This window comes from Entelurus aequoreus, linkage group LG24 (assembly GCF_033978785.1).
Source record: "Entelurus aequoreus isolate RoL-2023_Sb linkage group LG24, RoL_Eaeq_v1.1, whole genome shotgun sequence".
In the NCBI taxonomy this organism is placed as follows: domain Eukaryota; kingdom Metazoa; phylum Chordata; class Actinopteri; order Syngnathiformes; family Syngnathidae; genus Entelurus; species Entelurus aequoreus.
Genome location: NC_084754.1, coordinates 6,274,790 through 6,299,673, shown reverse-complemented (window position 1 = coordinate 6,299,673; position 24,884 = coordinate 6,274,790). Strand labels below are relative to the sequence as shown.

The 24,884-nt window shown below is 38.0% G+C and overlaps 1 protein-coding gene across 2 annotated transcripts; it reads left to right on the top strand.

Annotated features, from left to right (window-relative positions):
• Positions 1-870: 870 nt before the first annotated feature.
• Positions 871-24,475, top strand: LOC133641499 (transcription factor E2F4-like). 2 transcript variants are annotated; one of them, XM_062035278.1, is made up of 11 exons: positions 871-1,310; positions 6,237-6,346; positions 11,159-11,321; positions 13,934-13,976; positions 14,047-14,111; positions 14,189-14,356; positions 14,498-14,573; positions 16,799-16,942; positions 18,116-18,163; positions 18,248-18,292; positions 23,394-24,475. In XM_062035278.1, the coding sequence occupies exons 1-11, from the start codon at positions 1,146-1,148 to the stop codon at positions 23,507-23,509; spliced, it is 1,143 nt and encodes a 380-aa protein (XP_061891262.1). In that variant the 5' UTR covers positions 871-1,145; the 3' UTR covers positions 23,510-24,475. The 2 variants fall into 2 exon arrangements, with proteins under 2 accessions (XP_061891262.1, XP_061891261.1); XM_062035277.1 differs by having other exon boundaries at positions 873-1,310; positions 16,796-16,942; positions 23,394-24,474.
• Positions 24,476-24,884: the final 409 nt, after the last annotated feature.

The window sequence follows — 24,884 nt, the reverse complement described above, 5'->3', positions numbered from 1 at the left end:
AAATAAAAGTTTCAATCAGCAAATTGCAAGAGCGCATGCGCAGTAACGTTTTCTTCAATTTTTTTTTTTTTTTTGATTGAAACTTTTATTAGTAGATTGCACAGTACAGTACATATTCCGTACTAAATGGTAACACCCGAATAAGTGTTTCAACTTGTTTAAGTCGGGGTCCACATTAATCAATTCATGGTCGATAATGGTCTGTCTACAAATAGCAATACTATAAAATCCAGGTATGATAACTTTTAACCGTATAAAAATACTAAACAACTCAAGTTGGCCTTTGTGCGCATTATAAATGTATGTTTGTTGTTGTTCTTGGGGGCGGTATAGCTCGGTTGGTAGAGCAGCCGTGCCAGCAACTTGCGGGTTGCAGGTTCGATCCCCGCTTCCGCCATCCTAGTCACTGCCGTTGTGTCCTTGGGCAAGACACTTTACCCACCTGCTCTCAGTGCCACCCACACTGGTTTAAATGTAACTTAGATATTGGGTTTCTCAATGTAAAGCGCTTTGAGTCACTTGAGAAAAAGCGCTATATAAATGTAATTCACTTCACTTCACGTCTATTAAAAATAAAAATAAAGTAAAATAATGCTCGCTACATCCGCATATTGCACAAGCGCATGCGCAGTCACGTTTTCTTCAAGTTTTGGGTCGACAAGGGTATGTCTACAAACAGCAATAATATAAAATCCAAGTATGATAACTTTTAACTATGTAAAAATACTAAACGACTCAAGTTGGCCTTATTCTGGAATTATATTTATACAAAAAACTTTGGTATATTGATTTTGAATGTATATACGTCAACCAATGTTCGGTTGTACGCGTTTGAAAACCTACACATTGCTCGACGCTCTCTCCAATGCTTGAACAGTCGCGTCATACCTCGCGTGGCCAACGGCTCTCCCCAACGGAAAGCTCGCTCAATGAATCATCGCCGCTGTCTTACGCCGGTTGATTTAGTGCCGTGTTTTGGAGCCATTCCGCCCATGAAAGCGCATCAAAAAACGCGCTAATGCCACACACGCCACGGTCCTTTATTTCATTCGACTAAGGGTGGCGGAGCGTGCTTTCCCAGGCTCGCTTCCTGGGTTTTTGTTGGGGGGGGAGGTCGGGGAGGCACTGGTCCCGGGAGTGGAGAGATGATGGAGCTCGAGTCGGCCAGTAATCGGGGCGAACTGGGATCCATGGGGGATCCCCTGCAGCCACAGACGCCGAGCAGACACGAAAAAAGCCTGGGACTCCTCACCGCCAAGTTCGTAACTTTGCTGCAGGAAGCGAAGGACGGCGTGCTGGACCTGAAAGCCGTGAGCATTGCAGTCTTTGTTGTGTTAGCTAGCACATGTCACCCCGCTGTCGTTGGGTTACACGCACTTCTGCTAGCCTGCCTGCTAGCATAGCCTAGCTTCTTGACAGTCTCCATTCGGAAATGTGTCGTACTTCGCAACACGAACTTGAATATGGCGGTGCGTTTACTTGTGACAAAAGTGCAGGAAGTTTGTGAAGCGCTGTCCGACCAACTTTTTTTTCAGACTGCCTCCCCACCCCCTGGCAGTTTTCAAGTTGAATCTGAATCCCAGGAAAACTAAAATAATGCTATTTGGTAGGGGTGTAGGAAAAAATAGATTCGAATTCGAATCGCGATTCTCATTTTTTTAAATCGATTTTTTATTTATTTATTAATTAATTTTATTTATTTATTTAAAAAAAAAAAAAAATTGATCAATCCAACAAAACAATACACAGCAATACCATCACAATTAGGGCTGTGAATCTTTGGGTGTCCCACGATTCGATTCAATATCGATTCTTGGGGTCACGATTCGATTCAAAATCGATTTTTTTTTTTCAATTCAACATGATTCTTGATTCAAAAACGATTTTTTTCCGATTCAAAGGATTCTCTATTCATTCAATACATATAATTTCAGCAGGATCTACCCCAGTCTGCTGACATGCAAGCAGAGTAGTAGATTTTTGTAAAAAGCTTTTATAATTGTAAAGGACAATGTTTTTTTAACTGATTGCAATAATGTACATTTGTTTTAACTATTAAATGAACCAAAAATATGACTTATTTTATCTTTGTGAAAATATTGGACACAGTGTGTTGTCAAGCTTATGAGATGCGATGCAAGTGTAAGCCACTGTGACACTATTGTTATTCTTTTTATTTGTTATAAATGTCTAATGATAATGTCAATGAGGGATTTTTAGTCACTGCTATGTTGAAATTGTAACTAATATTGATACTGTTGTTGATAATATACATTTTTGTTTCACTACTTTTGGTTTGTTCTGTGTCGTGTTTGTGTCTCTTCTCAATTGCTCTGTTTATTGCAGTTCTGAGTGTTGCTGGGTCGGGTTTGGTTTTGGAATTGGATTGCATTGTTATGGCATTGCTGTGTATTGTTTTGTTGGATTGATTAATAAAACAATATAAAAAAATATTAAATAAATCGATTTTTTAAAAATGAGAATCGATTCCGAATCGCACAACGTGAGAATCGCGATTCGGATTCGAATCGATTTTTTCCCACACCCCTAATAACAATGCAATCCAATTCCAAAACCAAACCCGACCCAGCAACACTCAGAACTGCAATAAACAGAGCAATTGAGAGGAGACACAAACACGACACAGAACAAACCAAAAGTAGTAAAACAAAAATTAATATTATCAACAACAGTATCAATATTAGTTACACTTTCAACATAGCAGTGATTAAAAATCCCTCATTGACATTATCGTTAGACATTTATAAAAATTAAAAAAAAAGAACAATAGTGTCACAGTGGCTTACACTTGCATCGCATCTCATAAGCTTGACAACACACTGTGTCCAATATTTTCACGAAGATAAAATAAGTCATATTTTTGGTTCATTTAATAGTTAAAACAAATGTACATTATTGCAATCAGTTGATAAGACATTGTCCTTTACAATTATAAAAGCTTTTTACAAAAATCTACTACTCTGCTTGCATGTCAGCAGACTGGGGTAGATCCTGCTGAAATCCTATGTATTGAATTAATTTTGAATCGGGAAAAAATCGTTATTGAATCGAATCGTGGGACACCCAAAGATTCACAGCCCTACTATTTGGTAACAGTAGAAAAGAGCATCATACACAAATACCAATAGACGGAGTAGACATTCTTTCTTTCTTTAGTTTATTTCGAACATGAACACACTTACGTGTACAGCTCCACTAATGGACATTGGAGTGTTACTTTCAAAGGCAAAATTAAAGTATTGCTAGAAACATAATTTTATATGGGACTTTATTGTATTATATGTATAGTACATGTTCCAAAAAGAAAAAAGCATTAAACACCACCAGAATTAGCGATATTACAAGTCAAAGTGATGAAGCTTAGTGTTACGCTCATGACTTGGTGTAACTAAACATTACCCTATAAGATGAAGGCAATTGCATTTTATTGGTATTTGAAATGTATTCAATGTTTATAAATGAATATTTAAATATACTAAATTTAAAAAAGGGAATAAATATTCAAAATAAGATCATTAAGTGAAATCTAGTTTAGTTACGCCATCATGAGCGCAACACAAGGTTGTAAAAGTTTCAACTACAATTCTGAATAAGATGTCAAAAGCAAACTGAAATCAAATACACACAGCTTAAAGATTCCTTAACCGTGTTACAAAAAAGATCAATTAGACTGATACATAATGTTGGATATCATCATCATCATCGGCGGTCACTCGAAACGAGTATGACGATCCTCCTGGTAGGGGGGTATCCCTTTATTGAGGATGCCTGTGCGTGACTTTGTTTAACGTGGGGAGACTGGTGCACAGACAGTCACCACACGATCCTTGACAGATCCGGGTCAGGGTCCAGTGGCATGGAGTCCAAGACGACTGGTGACCCTTTTCTGCTGCAGCCTTCATTTGCCATCCCAGCCGTTGTGACGCTCCATAGAGTTAGCAATCATCCTCCGCCTGTTCCACCGTTGAGGTCTTGGGTTGTTATTTCCCCATAACTGGGCCCACGTGGATGTGGGGGTGCCTTCTTCCGTCATCACAGCCATTGTGGTAGTTCTTACATCTACTGTCTTCCACCTGGTCCGCCGTTGAGGTCTTACTAGGCCTTTGCCAAGGGCCACCTGGGGTAACAGTAGTAAAGGGGTTAACCTCCTAGTGCCCCAAAACCCCATAGAGGAGCCTCCACTGCCGGATGCACTTTAACGTCATGCCCAGGACACAATGTTGGATATAGAGAACATACAAGCCCTTTATTTTTTGAGTCAAAAATATTAAAGTTTGATGATTTGGTAAAATTGCAAACAGCTAAAATGATGTACAAAGTCAACTATAACCTGCTACCAAAGAATGTACAACAATTCTTCTCAACTAAAGAGGAGAAATATAACCTTAAAGGAAAATCTAATTTAAAACATTTGTATGCACGTACAACACTTGGAACCTTTATCATATCAGTATGTGGAATTGAATTATGGAATGGATTAAGTAAAGAAGTTAAACATTGTACTGATATTATCCACTTTAAGAGGTTGTTCACATGAATAGTGCTTACAAAGTACAAAGAAGAAGAATTATGAGAAATACTTTCAACCTTATTGAAAATAACATATTCTTCATCTCAGTATGTTAATAATGACTGACTTAATTATATATTACAAAACTGTTGTATTACTCATTCACAGACGTCATTTTACTTTCAAAAAGTCAGTAAATGAATGTTTATATTTGTAAATGCTCTGAAGTGGGAAAGGGGTAGGATTAAATAAGATTTGCTTCTTCCTACTCCTTTTCGGACATGATGTAAAGTGAAATGATATGAAATTATGTGATGTATTATACTGTAAGTGTGTTCATGTTCGAAATAAACTAAACAAAGAAAGAAAGTTTACGTAGTGGGTCAGCTTTTGTGGCTCCTTTCTGATCTACTGCATCGTCAAACTTGGACAAATTACCATTGGTTCAGTTATTTTACGGCACATATCGTTATTGTTCAGTTCCAGTTTATTTCGAACATGCATACGATACATCCGTTCATCTTCTTCCGCTTATCCGAGGTCGGGTCACGGGGGCAGCAGCCTAAGCAGGGAAGCCCAGACTTCCCTCTCCCCAGCCACTTCGTCCAGCTCTTCCCGGGGGATCCCGAGGCGTTCCCAGGCCAGCCGGGAGACATAGTCTTCCCAACAATGTCCTGGGTCTTCCCCATGGCCTCCTTCCGGTCGGACGTGCCCTAAACACCACCCCAGGGAGGCGTTCGGGTGGCATCCTGACCAAATGCCCGATACAATGTAATGCATCACACAATTCCAGTTGTTTCATTACAGCATGTCCGAAAAGGAGTAGGAAGAAGCAGAGCTTATTTAATCTTACCCCTTTTCATACCATATATATTTTATCCATTTTCCTTGTTCTCTGTAACAGAACAGTGAACAAATAAATAAAATACCATAGTAAGCATACAAATATTAAATACATAAATAATCTTTGTCTCAATAAAAAAAGGAGAAAAGGGAGTTCAAGATCCATCCATCCATTTTCTACCTCTTATCCCTTTCGGGGGCGCTGGAGCCTATCTCAGCTGCATTCGGGCAGAAGGCGGGGTACACCCTGGACAAGTCGCCACCTCATCACAGGGCCAACACAGATAGACAGACAACATTCACACTCACATTCACACACTAGGGCCAATTTAGTGTTGCCAATCAACACACAAATGGCAGCATAAAACTCTTGACTTGCAAAATTCCTTCTGTAAACACCGAATTGAAAGTAAGAAAATTGTGATTTAAATTTTTTGCCCTACCAAACGCTTTTTAGGAAAATCTCCTTCCTCTAAAGTTTGAGTATATCCATGTCTAATCTTTTTCAGCGCATTCTCCACTTGTGAAAGGTCACCAGTAACAAAGAGTTGTTGCATAATTGGGTCTTAAACTGTTAACGTTTCCTCATGTTCAAGTTTTTTGAGGGTGCACCTGCAGCTCCTTGTGCCAGAGCGTAGACTTATCAGCGCACAGACACCGTTATCGTCACTTTTATTGTGCACCAACTTGACACAACCCGACAGCTAGGAAGGAAGTTGAACAACTACACTTTTCCGTAATGGTTTTAAGGCGCCGAATTCGATGCTATAAAAAGCAGACTCTGCTTCTGCTTGTGTTATTTCAATGACACGTCAATAATATTTAGCGTTGTTTTGTGCTTTGTTTCTGTTCTGTTAATCAGGCTGCAGACACACTGGCCGTGCGGCAAAAGCGGCGGATCTACGACATCACTAATGTGCTGGAGGGAATTGGCCTGATAGAGAAAAAGTCCAAGAACAGTATCCAGTGGAAGTAAGGACACTCATTGTTATTTAATTATGTTTCCCAACTGACATCCGGTACTGACAAATCTCACGGCACATGAATTATTTGGCAACCACAGGTTAACGATGTTTCTTCTGCATTTACCGTATTTTTCGGACCAGAGTGCGCACCGGATTATAAGGCGCACTGCCGATAAATGGTCTTTTTTCATATATAAGGCGCACCGGATTATAGGGAGCATTAAAGGAGTTATATATATATATTAGGGCTGCAACAACTAATCGATTAAATCGATTAAAATCGATTAAAATCGATTATCAAAATAGTTGGCGATTAATTTATTCATCGATTCGTTGGAACTATGCTATGCGCATGCGCAGAGGCTTTTTTTTTTTTCTTCTTTTTTTTGGTAATTTTTTTGTTGTTGGTTTTTTTTGTTTTATAAACCTTTATTTATAAACTGCAACATTTACAAACAGCTGAGAAACAATAATCAAAATAAGTACAAAAACAGTACAAAACAGCGCCAGGGCGGCGCTGAGGCTACGTCTCATGAGGTGGCGTAAGCTAGCCAATGATGTGTCATGTGCAGCTCACGTGACGACGGCGTCTCCTTTGCTGGAAAAATTTGAAAAATGGCGCAGGAAAACACGACCGATAGTTTAGCGGAGAAACATCTTGAGGTTATTGCTTCAATGGAGAAAAGTGTACGACCTAAGTCGTCAAAAGTGTGGGAACACTTTACTTTAAAGACGTCAAAGAAGACCGTTTCCTGCAAAATGGCACGGAAGTACAACATTGCTTCAGAAGCACCTGAAAAGGAAACATGTTGGAGCCATGGATGAAGGGAGGAACTCATGGTACGTAACTTTTTAAGTCCATAGTGGCAACAAGCATTCATGAGTTCAGCTTTTTTGTGAGTAACGTTAAAGTTATGCCTTTGTTGCAACGCGGGGCTGATAATGTGTCTCCGGCACATTTGACTCCGTCTTGAGAGAGAAAACGCACGGTTACCAATTTCGAAATAAACGTAACAGACAGAAATATCTCAGATTGGTTTCATAATGGATCAATGTAGCCGGGCCGATAAGGCTATATAAATCTATTTAGACGTGACGCTTTAGTATAACTAAACATTATGAAGGTGCTGGAATATTTCATGCTATTATTCAGAGGCAGCCTAAAATGAATCCTTTATTATTCACAACAGAAACGTGTACAATATCTGATTCAGTTCTGATCTGATGAGTTACATTTCTGTGTTTTTATCGGTGTATGCTGCACCCCCAATGTCCACAACATGGTGCCAGTATGCTTGTTTTTTTCAATAAAATACTGGAAAGGATAGAAATGTAGTTTGTCTCTTTTATCTGATTATTAATCGATTAATCGAAGTAACAATCGACAGATTAATCGATTGTCAAATTAATCGTTAGTTTCAGACCTAATATATATATATATTTAAAAAAAAAAAAAAATTCTAAAATGAGAACACTTCCTTGTGGTCTACATAACATGTAATGGTGGTTCTTTGGTGAAAATGTCAAGTCGCTTTCTGACAAGTCGCTTCAGGATGCGGCATTTTGCGGGCGGTCTTATATACGTGGCTCACCTTCGGCAGTGTATTCTCCCCGTCATCTTTGTTGGAGCGGTGTAGCGTGCAAGGACGGGAGTGGAAGAAGTGTCAAAAGATGGAGCTAACTGTTTTGATGACATTCAGACTTTACTTAAATGAATAACGGAGCAGCATCTCCTCATCCGTGGCTCACTAGTGCAACAACAATGTGTCCCGTAAAAAAACGTCCGACCGGAACTCTCTAATAACTAAAGTTGATTAGTAACTATATACAGGCATATAGTACAGGCCGAAAATTTGGACACACCTTCTCATTCAATGCGTTTTCTTTATTTTCATGACTATTTACATTGTAGATTGTCACTGAAGGCACCAAAATTATGCATGAACACATGTGGAGTTATGTACTTAACAAAAAAAGGAGACATAACTGAAAACATGTTTTGTATTGTATTTTCTTCAAAATAGCCACCCTTTGCGCTGATTACTGCTTTGCACACTCTTGGCATTCTCTCCATGAGCTTCAAGAGGTAGTCACCTGAAATGGTTTTCACCTCACAGGTGTGCCTTATCAGGGTTGATTAGTAGAATTTCTTGCTTTATCAATGGGGTTGGGACCATCATTTGTGTTGTGAATGAGAAGGTGTGTCCAAACTTTTGGCCTGTACTGTATATTTTTTCATTTGAAAGTTTTGTTTCCATGATTGTTAGTCCAATATTTCCTTCAAAAACAACTTTCTCCCACCAGTTTTTCTTTGCTTTGGATCTGCATCCGTTTCGAGACATTCTTGGTAGTAGTGTCATGTTCGTAGCGCAATCTAAGATCATTTATTGGTGCTGTCTGCTATTTAACATCAGCATAGTAGCCATTAGAGACGTAATATTTGTAATCTGTGACGAAAGTGACGTCTTGGTGAAGATTGATGATTGCTAATTTTTAGGTCTATTTTTTTTAATGTTTGGCTGGCATTACTGACACACCCTCCGCCATCGACCGTTAGCTCGCGATCGACGTAATGGGCACCCCTGATGTACACACTATAGTGCAGGGGTCACCAACGCGGTGCCCGCGGGCACCAGGTAGCCCGTAAGGACCAGATGAGTAGCCCGCTGGCCTGTTCTAAAAATAGCTCAAATAGCAGCACTTACCAGTGAGCTGCCTCTATTTTTTAAATTTTATTTATTTACCAGCAAGCTGGTCTCGCTTTGCCCGACATTTTTAATTCTAAGAAAGACAAAACTCAAATAAAATTTGAAAATCCAAGAAAATATTTTAAAGACTTGGTCTTCACTTGTTTAAATAAATTCATTAATTTTTTTACTTTGCTTCTTATAACTTTCAGAAAGACAATTTTAGAGAAAAAATACAACCTTAAAAATGATTTTAGGATTTTTAAACAGATATACCTTTTTACCTTTTAAATTCCTTCCTCTTCTTTCCTGACAATTTAAATCAATGTTCAAGTAAATTTATTTTTTTTATTGTAAAGAATAATAAATACATTTTAATTTAATTCTTCATTTTAGCTTCTGTTTTTTCGACAAAGAATATTTGTGAAATATTTCTTCAAACTTATTATGATTAAAATTCAAAAAATATATTCCGGCAAATCTAGAAAATCTGTAGAATCAAATTTAAATCTTATTTCAAGTCTTTTGAATTTCTTTTAAAATTTTTGTTCTGGAAAATCTAGAAGAAATAATGATTTGTCTTTGTTAGAAATATAGCTAGGTCCAATTTGTTATATATTCTAACAAAGTGTAGATTGGATTTTAACCTATTTAAAACATGTCATCAAAATTCTAAAATGAATCTTAATCAGGAAAAATTAGTAATGATGTTCCATAAATTATTTTTTTAATTTTTTCAAAAAGATTCGAATTAGCTAGTTTTTCTCTTCTTTTTTTCGGTTGAATTTTGAATTTTAAAGAGTCGAAATTGAAGATAAGCTAATTTTCAACATTTAATTGTAATTTTTTTCGTGTTTTCTCCTCTTTTAAACCGTTCAATTAAGTGTAAATATCATTAATTATTAATAACATAGAGTTAAGGGTAAATTGAGCAAATTGGCTATTTCTGGCAATTTATTTAAGTGTGTATCAAACTGGTAGCCCTTCGCATTAATCAGTACCCAAGAAATAGCTCTTGGTTTCAAAAAGGTCGGTGACCCCTGCTATAGTGTCTTCAAAGTGTGCATTTTTAATATAACATAGGGACTTTTGTCGAGGCTGGAACCAATTATTCATGTTTAGATTGTTTCTTACGGGAACATCTGTTTCGGTTGGTGAACCATGTTCAAGAACCAATTAAGTTTGTAAATTGAGTTTTCACTGTACTTCTATTACTAATTTGTAATATGTAATGTTAGAAAAGTCTTGAGCAAGTGAAATGACCCAAACAGAGAACAATATTTTTTGCTGGAGTGCGGTCTGTAATGAACTGCTTGTATTCGAGTTCTTATATTGGGGATTTCAGATGAAGGCCAAAATAATCCAATATTCATTTTTGGTTTTGCTTATATCAGACTACTATCTTCTTCACATTGCATGTCAAAACTTTCTAGGATTACCATGCAGACATACAGCTCATAAATACATCTATCTTTATACATATCTACAGGATACTGCTCTTGTCTGTCCTCTTCTTCTCTTCAGACTAGAGCGGACCTACCTAGTCTTTAAGCATGAAGCCTTCTCAAATTAGGTAATCTGAACAGTCCAGCTGTGATAGATTGAATGCCCGAAGACAGTGATATTCAACAAAAAATTTCCAGAAAGCTAAGGACCGGGGGACCGGACCTCTCCCTTCAATATTCTTATTTTGTACTCTATTATATTCCAGATAACCAGTGTCCTCTACAGTAAACATTTGATTTTGGTCTCGTTTATTTTATCGTTACAGAAGCTTTCTGGTGTTTTTCAGGACTTAATGCAAAAAAGCAAGTCAAAAATCATCTCCATGACAGCACTTTAGTGTTTTTAAATGTGAGTCTTTAACAGGTTTTTTGAACTGAACTCATGGGCCACCAGTTGAATAGCCCAAATGACATGGTGTCATTTCTAGGCTTTTTAAAAAAAAAAGTTTTTAATAGCCCTGCCTTAAGTATACTGTGTCAAGAAATGTAGAGATGTATTTAGGTTGCCTCATTATTGTAGATGTAGTTGAAAATGCACTTTAATTGTTTCTCAGAAAATGTATTTTATAGGTAAAGCTGCCCTTTCGTGTGTATGTTTCCAATCATCTGTTTTTCTTTGTGTTTCAGAGGTGTGGGTCCAGGTTGCAATACCAGAGAGATAGCGAACAAGCTGAATGATCTGAAGGTAGAACTTGATGATCTGGCCAAGAAGGAACATGAGCTGGACCAGCAGAGAAATTGGGTGCAGCAGAGCATCAAAAATGTCACAGACGACTCTGACAATAGTCCATATCCTTATTAGCAGTTTATATACAGCTATGAAAGGAAGCCATATTCTAGTACTTCTAACTATTGTGAAGTCCCACAGTAGTGTATTGGAAGTGTGTTGCCTAAAACCAAGTTTAAAGTGCTTTTGGTTAAACCTACTAGAGAACTCACCACATTGTGTGTCTGTAGCTTTAATGCTAATGAGCTGATTTGATTTTGATTGATTTAGAGTTATTGGTCCCCGTTGGGGAAATACATTTTCACTGCCGTACATTTAAACAATAGACATTAGACATCACAAACAAAAATAACAAAAAGACATTATACATGACCAACACATTTACAGGCTTGTCAGACAGGTCGGCCGGGCCTGCTGTTTAGGGCGGCTATAGCTGCAGGGATAAGGCTTTTCCCGAGGCGGGCCCTCCGGAATTTGATAGTTCTGTACCTGGGCCCTGATGGTAGTGGGATGATGTATTAGTGTAGTGGGTGAGTCATATCCTATTGTGTTTGCCAGTCGAATGATGGACCTGTGGTTTAGATCTGAAATGTTGGGTGTGGGTAGGCTGATGATTTTAGCTGCTTTGTTTGTAATGCGTGTGAGTTTGGTCCGGTTGGTTACAGAAAGCATAGTGAAAAAACATGTGGAACAGTACAGAAGGATGGGTTGAACAATGCTTTGGTAAAGTAATAACAGGAGGTGAGGTGCAACGTATAGTCCTTTAAGTTTACGGATGGCTGACAGTCTTTGTTGACTTCTTTTTTGAATGTCCGTGGTGTGCTGAGCAAAGGTGAGTTTATTGTCCAAGGTTACGCCCAGGTATTTAAAAGTGTCAACTGTTTTAACTGTTTGTGTGTTTATGATAATGGGGTGCTGAGGTGAGGGGGGGTTGAACCATGTGTCTTCTGTTTTATTGACATTGATTTCCAGATAACTGGCTGTGCATGACTCTGTGAAATGTTTGACTGTGTTATGATAGTCCAGGATGGATTGACTGTTGGAGAAAAGTGCAAGAATGGCTGTGTCATCTGAGTATTTTAAGTATGTCAGGGTTTCCCACACATTCATTTATTTGTGGCGGCCCGCCACGAAAGAATTACATCCGCCACAAATAAAAATAAAAATTAAAAAAATAAAAATAAATTTTTATTTTTTTTAAAAAATTTTTTATTTTTTGTCCTGTCCAGCTTCTCAGGCAAATCATATAGTTGATGTAGATGCCCATATCGGCTGTTCAGATTTACTTTACAAAAGAGAAATGTAGGATACTTCTCTTGTTGCCTTATTTGTATTTGACTTTATTAAATGTATTTGTATTAGAAACACAACATGTGTATATAACAAAGGGTGCAAAGTCTGCAGGCAGTAGGAAACACATGGTTAAGTGTAGGGAGTAAAACTGATGGCAGTCTAAAGTTCAAGATTTTTGGAGCTCTTTGTTCAGTGGATCAGATGTTTGATGAAGCTCTGTGTCTATCTACCACCACTACTGTTTTCTGTTTATTTGTTACTGACGGTGGCAGGACACCTCTGCCTCTGTTTCACTTTATGTTGCTGGTAAATAATATGGTTGTAGTAGTAGGCTAAAGTTAAATTATTTAGTATGCACTAATTAATAGTGTTTTTCACCTTTTTATGAAAGTGCTTGCACATACCAGCTTTTTTGGCCCCTCAGTGGATTATTTCACAGTCATACTCGAAATTCTGCCTTCTTAAAATTTTTTAAAATGAAATATCAATAAAACACGATCTAATCAAAATTTGTTGAATGCTCGCTTCAGTCACAGGTACTTGCTGTTCAGCAGCATCAGGATACGCAAGTACAGTAGTAGGATGAAATCCTGTAAATATTACGGTTTACAAGCAACTGAACTGATTTATTCCTTCCTATTTGATTATCTTATTTTCTCAACAACAACAAAAACGGTATGATCAAATTTACAGCTTCCATGTCTATAGCTGTTGGAAAGTTGGCAGAGCAACAGGCTATATTTTAATATGTGTAGTGAAGCCTGTACTGTGGCGGAACTCCTCAGCATCTACCGTTGAAATGAATTTAAATTACTTTACTTGGTGCTTGCCCCTCCAAAACAGCACAATGTACCATACATTTCAAAAAGAAAAACATACTTTGAGGTATAAATATTGCATAAAAATATATATAAAAATAATGCAATAGATTTAGTCTTATGAAGTAAATATTGTACAGCATTTACCTTGGAGAGCGGGCTTCTGCGGTATCTCCTCTCAGCTGTTTCTCAGTCAAACACACAATCCGCAACTTCTACATGTTTTTATGAATAAATGTCCACCTTTTAAATATTATTTCAACATTCATGTCTGGCAATAGACTCATTTTGCTTCAGTAGACTAGCGCAGTAATACGCTGGAATTGTTTCGCCAAGTTAGCAACACACATGGTCATGATTTCTATTTTTAATTCAATGAACATCATCCACTTCTTCTTCTCAGCACTGTTCTTCACACTTATTTTCTTTCTTCCAGTGGTTGGAAAACAAATGTAAATCTTAACAATTAGCTTATCTCACAACACTCTTAAATTGGGGCATTCTTAGGTTGAGGTGTACATTCTAACTTGTTTCTGGCTAATTTACCCTTAACCTGTCGATACAATGGCATATGTCAAACATGAGGACCTCTGTGGCGCTTTCAAAGGTAATCTCTTGTCCAACTCGAAGCTGACCACCTCAAACAGGCTCCATCACTTATCTTCGTCTTTCCACAGGTGACACCCTCCTGGCGATACGCGCTCCAATCGGCACTCAACTCGAGGTGCCAATACCAGAAGCCGTAAGTTCAGTTCCTACCACACAAGTCCCATCTGCTGGTCACCTGTGTCGCCTCTGACCACCATCGTGTATTTACAGGTTATGAACGGACAAAGGAAGTACCAGATCCGTCTGAAAAGTTCATCCGGCCCCATTGAGGTTTTACTGGTCAATAAGGATGCATCCAGTTCCTCGCCAGTTGTTTTGCCTGTCCCGCCTCCAGATGACGTCCTCCAGAGCCTCCCCGCACCGTCACTCTCCTCCCAGGTGTGCACAGATGTTTGCTTGGCTTTGCTTCGGTCTGTTAACTTGAAATCACATGAATTGAAAAATGGAAAGCTTTCCCACTTGTTTTATTTTAATGTATTTTCCATGCGTTTAACTTTACTTCTCACTTTCTCCCTCAAGGCTCCTAAAGCAGCTCCAGTATCGCTAAAGCCTAGTTCTGCTTCACCATCCGCCAGCCAGTCAAGCTCAGTTGCAGGTGGGCCTAAAGGTCTATTACTTGAAATTGCAATACATTCATGCAATTTGTTATTCTTATAGCCAGACGTGTGTGTTTACTTCCGTACCTGACAGTTTCGGCTACAACTGTTGCCTTTCTCAGAGGTCGTCATGTGATGACCTCTGAGGAAGGTACGGAAGTAAACACACAGGTATGGCTATAAGAATAACAAATTGCATAGTTTTTTGAAGACCTAATGAACCTCTTTGGATTACTGCAATACAGTCGTCCCTCGCCACATCGCACTTCGAGGTTTGCGACTTAACTTTATCTCAGATTGTTTAAAGCATATTCTATGTATTTTTTTAACCTAAATTAAGCATTTTCAGGCATGCAACTGCAGGCTACACAAACTAAAAATAAAATTACAATAATAGTCTTGGCCACTACATGAGACCAAACCAGTCACAGCGCAATGTTCAGTATCATGGCCACTGATTGGCTGAGCCTCAGGCAGCATCCCGTCCAAGGTGACTATGTGGGTGTTATTTCATGTCTAAAGAGCTCTCATAATGTTGAAAACCGTGTTCAGAAGTTTTTTTTTCATTAATCTAACTATGAAGAAATTTGATTTATCATTGAAAATTTAATTGAAGATTATTATATGTGAATGTGCGTATCTGTTGGCCGTGCGATGAAGTGCCGACTTGTCCAGGGTGTACTCTGCCTGCCGCCCGAGTGCAGCTGGGATAGGCTCCAGCGATCCCGGCGGGGACAAGCGGTAGCTAATGCATGGATGGATATTAAAATATTATATTTTATTAATATATTATTAATATTATAAATTTCACACCAATTAACCGCGATAAACAAGGATTTACTCTTTACTGTATGTTTTTGTCGTAATTTTAGTTTATTTTAAACATACAGCAAAGGCCAAAAGTTTGGACACACATTCTCATTCAATGGGTTTTCTTTATTTTCATGACTATTTAAATTGTCACTGAAGGCATCAAAACTAGGAGTGAACACATGTGGAGTTATGTACTTAACAAAAAAGGTGAAATAACTGAAAACATGTTTTATATTCTAGTTTCTTCAAAATAGCCATCCTTTGCTCTGTTTACTGTTTTGCACACTCTTGGCATTCTCTCTATGTGCTTCAAGAGGTAGTCACCTGAAAGGGTTTTCACTTAACAGGTGTCATAGTTTTAAGGCCTTCAGTGACAATCTACAATGTAATTAGTCATGAAAACAAAGAAAACTGTACTGTACATAAAAGGTTACATTATAGTACATCACTTATTTTCAGTTTTACAATTAAACATGACTGAAAGAAGTAGGAAGAAGCAGAGCTTAGTTAGTCATATTCCTTCTCCTTATTACATTTGTTTACTTCCTGTATTCGATTTGCATTATACACTATTTTTTCTAATAAAAATGATAAAGATGTGTAAGATTAGCCTTGTACGTTTGTAGATAATATTTACAGTAATATAAATAAAGCATATAGATATTGATCGATAGATAAGTAACTATGGGTTAATAGTAACATTGTTTGGTGATAATGAGTGGAGAATATGTAATACTTTACATAATATAGAGTAAAGAAAAACAGTAAGAAGGATTAATCGCATAATCAAATCGAATAATAACAAAGAAGTTGCTGTCTTTTATGGTAAAAAACTTGTATGTGGACCAACTTATCAGGTCCTGGTCCGCTGTGTTTTTAATATGACTAAACATTGTCCACCTAGTTGACGTTGACACCTAAAGGTCATTTTTATGAAAAATGGGTTAGTTTATGTCATTTCATGTTCAGTGCAAAGTAAGTTACAAAATAGAAGCAACAAAACAAAATGCACCCATTTCATTTTTGATTTTATTTTAAGATTAGTTTTTTTGTATGAAAGTTTTTTGTCTAAGTAGTCAAAACATACAAATACATCACCACAGCATCTGTGTTAGATATGACTATAAAAGTAACATTAAAACAGAAGAATCTGAGTAAAAATATGCATAAAGGTTAAAAAATATTTAAACGCCTGGACAAAGTTACCAGTAAATGTGCAAGCAATGGCAAGTTACGATTTTGTGTATGTCGACAACCACTAAAGTGAACATCTGTCAGCCCACACGAGTGGTGTCGAGATAAAAGCGTTCCTCCAGTGTATCAATTATTTGTTGTTATTGTCTCACATTTTTCACGTCAGGTATAGTTAAGTGCTATATAAATACAGACTATATACCATTTGTTTCAGAAGTGACCAGCACCACACCACTCACTCCAACCACAGACGCCCCTGCGGCCATGACTCAGCAACTTCAATCCTCTGCCTTATTGGATGGATCTGTGTCTTCTTCTGCATCGACAGTGTTTGAACCCGTTAAGTCGGGCCCGTCTGAACGTGAGTCGCCGCCCGAATGGATTTTCTTCTGAGGTTTTTGAAGGCCAAGAGTGCGACTGTGGATAAAGAAAGTTAGAAGTTGTTTCTGATGAAAGCACGATAAATCGTTTCTGAATGTGTTCCAACTTAAATGTGAAAATGAAACTTAACTGTTGTGGGGGGTTACGAGTTTGCTTTTTCTTTTCTTCTCTTGTCTATATGTTTATTTTTGTTTTGCAAGTTAATTAATTAGCAATACTAACTGGCGTAAGGTGCAATCATGTAGCGATGGGATTTATGGCTCTTTTTAATGGAGCCGGATCTTGAGGAGTCGTTCATGTCAAAGAGCCGTTCAAAAGATTGTCTCGTTATATTAACTCAAATATGAAGGAAACTACGACTTGTAGAAGTTAAAAGATAAGATTTCTCAGAATAATTGAAGTTTACATATGCCACCAATAATTAATCTATTGGTAGAAATTATCCTGACGTATTATTATAATTTATTTTGTCTTGTTTTTATTGTATACATTACATTATGTGGTGCCATATCCTAATTTTTTGGTAATGACAGCACTATTTTGTATTTCCCCTTACCTAAAGAACTTTGTTGTACAAAAACAAACTATACATTCTACAGACAAAGTCTGTGCCAACTAAAGTTTTCCACCGCCGTTTTAACAATACAGCAAAAATAAACAAAATGGAATTAAATGATTACACTACAAATAAATCCAAGTACCGTACATTACAAATGTGCGTATGATTCAAAATGTGTACGCAAAACTGTTCTACCCTACCTGCTGAATTACGTTTTTTCAGGCGCCAATATCTCTTCCTTCTTGGTACAGCAATAAATGTGGCGCATGAATATACTGTAGGCAATTTTAGTAGAAAAAAAAGACTTTCAAGCGAACGACCAACTGGAAATCGGTTTCCATCATTCACTTAAGAGTCATTTGCTCACCTCACTATAGTCATTTCAATGTCAACATGAAGCGCCCATGCTCAATAACTTGCTGGAGGAATGGTCGTATTGAGTAAATATCACGTCCACGTCGAGCACTTGCGCACATGTAAGATGTACAATAGGTCAACTTAGTTATTTTTATGAATGAATTGCATTTTATAAGTCGGTGCCAACTATGTAGTATGCTATATTAACATAATGTATTTGTATTGGTTTCCATCCAGTGCTGGACTTTCCCAAAGAGCTCTCAGAGATGTTTGATCCAACAAAAGGTGAGTTAAATTCCTTTCAAGTTGGCGCGTTGTGCCGTGACCTTCTTAAAACAACCTTTTCCACATCCGTTCTCTGTGTTGCAGAGATCATGAGCGGAGATTTGTTGGAGGACCTGATGTCATCGGAAGGTAAGAAGAGTAAAATTCTTTGAACAGATAATGGATGCTGACGTTTGGTGTTTTTAGAACTATTCAATTCACTTTACCTATTCTTTTTTTGGTTTTATGACAAATTACTGAGAGTTTTTAGTGGATATTGGCTATGTACGTTAGCACTTTAAAGGGGTCATATTATACAAAGCCCGCTTTTTGTACCTGTTGTCACTAGGGATGGGCCGATCGATTGGCCACCAATCAGTATCGGCCATTTTTTTTCTTTTGCCGCCAATCCCCTCTGGCTAACTCTATTTATTTTTAGTCCCCCGGCTAGCATTTAATTATGTGTCTCCATACACAGTTTGGAGCTGCTCTCCTAAGTTAATAATGATCACCTTCATTGTGGCATAATAAGCTCTATGTCTTAAAGGGGAACACACTTTTTTGGGTAATTTTGCCTATTGTTCACAATCATTATCAATCAAGAACACGTATGTCTTTTTTTTTAGGGTTCTAAAGTTGATAAAAAAAACACTTGCAAGATGCGGCTAATCGGAGTCACCATTGTAGCCTTCAAAGCCCTCTAAAACTACTTCAAAACCCTCCATTGTTTTATATACACACTGCAAGTATATACAGTTGTGTTCAAAATAATAGCAGTCCCACATCACTAGCAAGATAAATCACTGTTTTTGTTAGAATTTCAACTTCTACACTGCAAGTAAGTTTCTAGAATGTTTAGTAAAGGTATAGAAAACCAACAGACCCAACAGGCATGACGTTCATGCTGCTGATTCTGTGAAACTGAATCATTTACTGAAAGGGGCGTGTTCCAAAAAATAGCAGTGCGTAGTTCAATTAGTGAGGTCATTGATTATGTGGGAAAAAAAGGTGTTAAACATTTAGCCCTTATTTAAGGATCAAGAGAACTGACTTTGCATATGCTGGCTGTGCATTTGTCCTTGGAAAAACAGAGTAAAATGGGTCGTTGAAGACACTGTTCAGAAGAAGAGCGTTCTTTGATTAAAAATGTAATAAAACAGGGGAAAACCTATAAAGAAGTGCAGAAAATGATAGGCTATTCAGCTAAAATGATATCAAACGCTTTCAAATGGCAGCCAAAACCAAAAAGGCGAGGAAGAAAAAGAAAAACGGTTATTGGAATAACCAAAATGGCAAAGGCTCAGCCTAAGATCTAAGATGGCCTGTGAGTACTGTAACAATCAAACCACGTTTATGTGAAGCCAAGCTACCAGCAAGAAGATTGTTCTTTTTGGGTCTAAGGGCCACAGACAGTTTTGTCAGACGTCCTGCAAACACTGAATTCAAGCCGCAGTACACAGTGAAGACGGTGAAGCATGGTGGTGCGAGCGTCATGATATGGGGATGTTTCACGTACTATGGTGTTGGTCCTATTTATCGCATACCAGGGATCATGGATCAGTTTGAGTACATCAGAATACTGGAACAAGTCATGTTGCCGTATGCTGAAGAGGAAATGCCCTTGAAATGGGTGTTTCAACAAGACAATGACCCCAAACACACCAGCAAGCGAGCAAAATCATGGTTTATACAGTACATTTGAGTTTTGTAAAGAAAGATGTCAACACTGCTATTTTTTGGTTTTATATTTCTTGACTTTCTGTAAAATATTGTCAAATTAAATTACTTTTTTTCAATTTTCTGACTTTGAAATAGAATGTGCAGTGTCTCCAATGCATTTGTGTTCATTAAAATACAATTTATTTGAAGAATTTTGAGGTTTACTCACCTTTTTAAACACACTGCTATTATTATGAACATAACTGTATATATAATCAGAATCAGAAGTACTTTATTAATCCCTGAGGGGAAATTAATGTAGTAACAGACACGTTAATAACAATATGCAATATGTACAATATTTAGCGTATTTTGGTCAATTTTATACATTACCAAATCTTATTTCCTCATAGCAACAATCTTCTGGAAACAAATGTGTGTTTCTACTTCTGCAAACAAACGCTTGTGTGTTCTAACCATGGAAGACTTTGTAATAGAAAACGAAGATGGCTATTTTTGGACAAATGAGATTTCACAACCTTATCTTTTTTAACCTAAATATACAGAGGATGAACTATTGGTTATAGAAGCTTATCGAGCACAAAAAGAGACTGAAACGTTGAAGCAGACAGAAGCCGAGAGAGTGAGGTCAGCTTGATTTGACACTGCAAATGTGGAACTTGGAGCCAAACTATGCCGACATAAATGGCGTGCTTACCCAAAATAAACCGGAAAAAAAGCAACCCCGGCCAGCTAGACCAAATACACGACTGTCCATTGAGTGAGTCACTATAATATTGATAAATGTAGCACGCAATGCTTGTTATTACAACTACAGTGCATACGCTGTCCAGTGAGCTGTGTACAAACAAAACATGAGATGTGGGCTAAAGTTCTTTGCATACATGTTATAGAATTTTACACTATATTTTCAATTATATTAATGTTAATAAATGATCTACTAAAAAAAGCTACAAAATTATGTGATAAATTACATGGAACATGTAAGTGTCAAAAAGACAGCTAAAAGAGGTTGGTAGATGGGAATAAATCTAAAAGTGAAATATAGTGTAGAAATGCACCCAGTTCAGTTGCAGTTGCAGTCTTGATTTTCATAATTTTCTTTCAGGGCTTGCCTGGCAGCACTTTGTGCCCATTTTCCTCTGTTTTTCTCAAAGGGTGCTCACAGACCTGAGCCTTATTAGTGTTTATTGTGCAAACAAAAATGCAGTATGTCCACGGGCAGACCAATATCACATAAAATGCTCTCTTATTGGTTGGATTAATCAGCACCGGCCACCATACCAACCTCCAGTGTCATCTAACGACATAAGAAACTTTTGGGTTTTGTGACCTTGTGTTTACAACCCTGAGGAAGTCTCCATGTGTGCAGACCACTTTAAAGACCGCTATTTTATCAACCTCCGATAATATACAGTAGGAAAAACACATTTACGGCTGGATCTGTGTCTACTACTGTATTTATGGCAATGGGGGAGACAATGAAGTGGTACGTTCAATAACAGATTGACAATTTCCTTATTTTTTATCCATCCATCCATTTTCTACCGCTTGTCCCTTTTGGGGACAAGCGGGTGATGCTGGAGCCTATCTCAGCTGCATGCAGGCGGAAGGCGGGGTACACCCTGGACAAGTCGCCACCTCATCACAGGGCCAACATGTTTATATATATTTTTTTAATTTAGGTCCATATGTCGGTTTAAACAAGAAGACAGATACTATAATAACACATAGCGTGTATACTTACTGTTTCATGGCAATGAAAATTGTGGAAAGAATAAATAAATAAACAAACTTTTTGAGATGCTTTATGTCAAGGCTCGGTTCTGAAGTTTCTTCTTCATCGCCGCTTTCCTCTCGCTCTAGGTCAGTAAAATGTTCCCCAAAGCACCACCATTACAGGTTATATAGACCATAGACTTACAGTATACACTAAACGCCCCACGGATTGGCTGAATCATACTTCAAGCTGTCCGCCATCTTACGGCAGTCATTTGACAAGACTTCAGCCGTATCACTATGCCTAACTTATGTAAATGAATAGTTTGTCATGTTTTTGACATCAACTACATCATATATCTTCTCCAAAAGGAGTCTGTATGCTACATTGTTACCACGTCATAAAAAACACTCTGCTGCATCGATAACTATAAATCTATCAACACTAAGATTCTTGACAGCCACTTAAATGAGCGATTTCTTCATAAAACAAATTGCTGTCACTTTGACTTGTACTGGTAGATGGGGCATACGGGACTGCCGTAAGATGGCGGCCGCGCTGACGTAGCGAAGCAGTGGATTTTAGTATTTAAGTGTTTAACCCCCATTGTAAATGATTTATTTGGATAAACCAGTGGTTTTCCCCTCACATTTAAAAAGTGTCGACTGAATCATTTTGAGTGCAACTGTACATACAGTACAAGGCAGTGGCGGGCCGTGCGTTTCTCACCTAGGCCTTCAGTGATGTCCTACTTGGTCCGACTTCACCTCTCAAAATACCGTAATTTATGTCACCACATGGACACGGTTGGAGATACTATACAGAAACACACTTGCACAATACTGGGCATTGATCCCATCACTAGTGTACAAAAGGGTCTATTCTTTTGGCACAACATTCAATAAAACCGCTTCTGCAATTAAAACATATCTTACGTAGTACTGTCAAAATTAAAAGAATTGTATAAAACAAATAAAGGAATAAAATATTTGAACTCACAATTTGTGGCACCTATCCGACGCCGTATAAGCCAGTGGTACCGTCATAGTCCTTTGATTCGTGTGAAAGTGGCGAGCAAACCATTTCGCCGCCGGTGTTGTGCCAAAATTTGATTGCCTGCCAAAAATATATTTCCTTCGCGGAAGCACGCACCGCTCGCTAAACCTGCATTACTTGGCTTCGTCTGTCCACAGCGGATTACGAGGTGTAAAACAAACACTTTATCTTCTTATTTTACCGGTGAGTTTTATGTGGCTTTCTATGGCTCCGGTGCCAATTCCTGTTTTCGCAACTTGCGATTGAATACTCACTTGGGAGTCCCAAGTGAGTATTCAAACACAGCGTTAGGCAGAAAAGAAGGCCTTACTGACAACAACTCGTGATCTGATTGGCTATCTCAATTGTCTATCAACTGTATGTGCCTGTTCACTTACAGCGCAAAGTCATTGTTGACTCTGAAGGCCCTGGGCAGATTTCGTACAGCATGGCAACATAACCTACCTGAATTCTGATTGGATACAAACTCTAATCTAAAAACAACAGCATTGGAAGGAGCTTGATATGACATGAAGAGAATATGAATACTTTTACATCCATCCATCCATTTTCTACCGCTTGTCCCGTTCCTGTTCGCGGGGGTTGCTTTTACATATTTAGGGAAAGTAAATTAAAAATTACTTATATCTTTAATTACGATCATGATTTCTGGTTATGTTAAGCCAGCAGAGTATTTCCTTGTACCTACCTGTGGTACAATGAAATGTTTGCAGTTACATAAATTGAGTTTTTACAAAGTTGCAAACTCCTGGTGTAACGTGTGGAATCTATTTTCTCTTGCCATTCAACCTCCAGTGTTCTCGCCTCTCCTGCGTCTGTCCCCGCCGCCCAGCGACCATGAATACATCTACAACCTGGATGAGACCGAAGGCCTGTGTGACCTCTTCGACGTGCCCATCCTTAACCTCTGACCCTCCAAAGATGGCCACCGAAACTCTCTTAAGCTAATGTTCCCTTACAACTACCTTCATGATGGTGAAGAAGTAGAGCAGCACTGTTGACAGACTCCTATGAACAGGGAGGTCCATAGCGCCACGTAAGGGTGAAACACAGCATTTTTTTATTTTATTTTCAGCATTTCCATGGATCAACACAAAAAAGAACAAATCTATTTTTGAATTACTGATTATATGTCCCATCCGTGTACGGACTTGCAAATGAATGTGTGTAGGCTTAACGTGTGTGCGTGTATACGCATACTATTGTGTGTTTTGTACGATTAAGTCCAGTGTCTTCAGGGGGAAGAAAACAAGAAACATTTTCCTATCAGGTCCAGAGTCATGGTGGACTAACGGAGCGCAGCCTTTATCACCCGCCAGCTGCTCACTCGTGGCTTGAATCAGTCCAAACGCAGCTGGTTAAATATGCACTATCTTTGTGTACATAAAGAATATATATTTTGTCTTAGGAGCACACCAGTCAATTGTCTATTGCATTTGTAACAGAAGAAGATATAGTTGGTTGAAATAGCTTTTTTTCCCTTTTCTGTAAAGTCAACCTGTGTATTTTATTTCCCCATACACTGTATGCTAATAGAATAGCATTTGTATCTGCTAGATTTTTTTAAAGGATCCATTCGGGGCTGTACAAGCTATAGTATATGGAATTGAGCGGCTCTATTTGCTGGATCATCAAAGCATCTTGTCTCGGTGCACTTTACATCACAGTGAACCACCACGTTTTCAGTCCATGGTCACCAGCCATTGTGTTTGCGCCTAATCCTTCAATGCAACACCAAGTACTTTGGAGTTTAGGGAAGACGATTCAGCACAACTTGAGTAAAGTGTGTGAGTGAGCCAAATGGAAATTAAGTTACAACTTCTCATGCCTTTTTTTAACAGGCAATGTGTATTTGCATCAGAGGAAACTAAATAAACACTGTTATCTTTTTAGATTGTGTGGCATTTACATGGTTGTATCCTTTTGTCATCTAAAAAGCAGCAGTAAGCTTAGCTTACTAATCAGTTTGGGGAACTACACAAAATGAAAGTACTGTAATGACAACAGTGTTAATGGTGTAATTCGGAGAACAATACTCTGTGTATGTTTAAATGCAAATTAACTATATCCATCCATTCAATGCATTTAATTTAAGAAAATATGACAGAGTCATTGATCTCGTTGTGGCTTGTGCAGCCCTTTGAGACACTTGTGATTTAGGGCTATATAAATAAACATTGATTGATGATTGATTGATCTTTTGAATTCAAACAATTGAATATACATGTACTTCCACTCCAATATATTGTGACAAATTTCAGAATGAGTAAAGATAGCGTTTTGCTT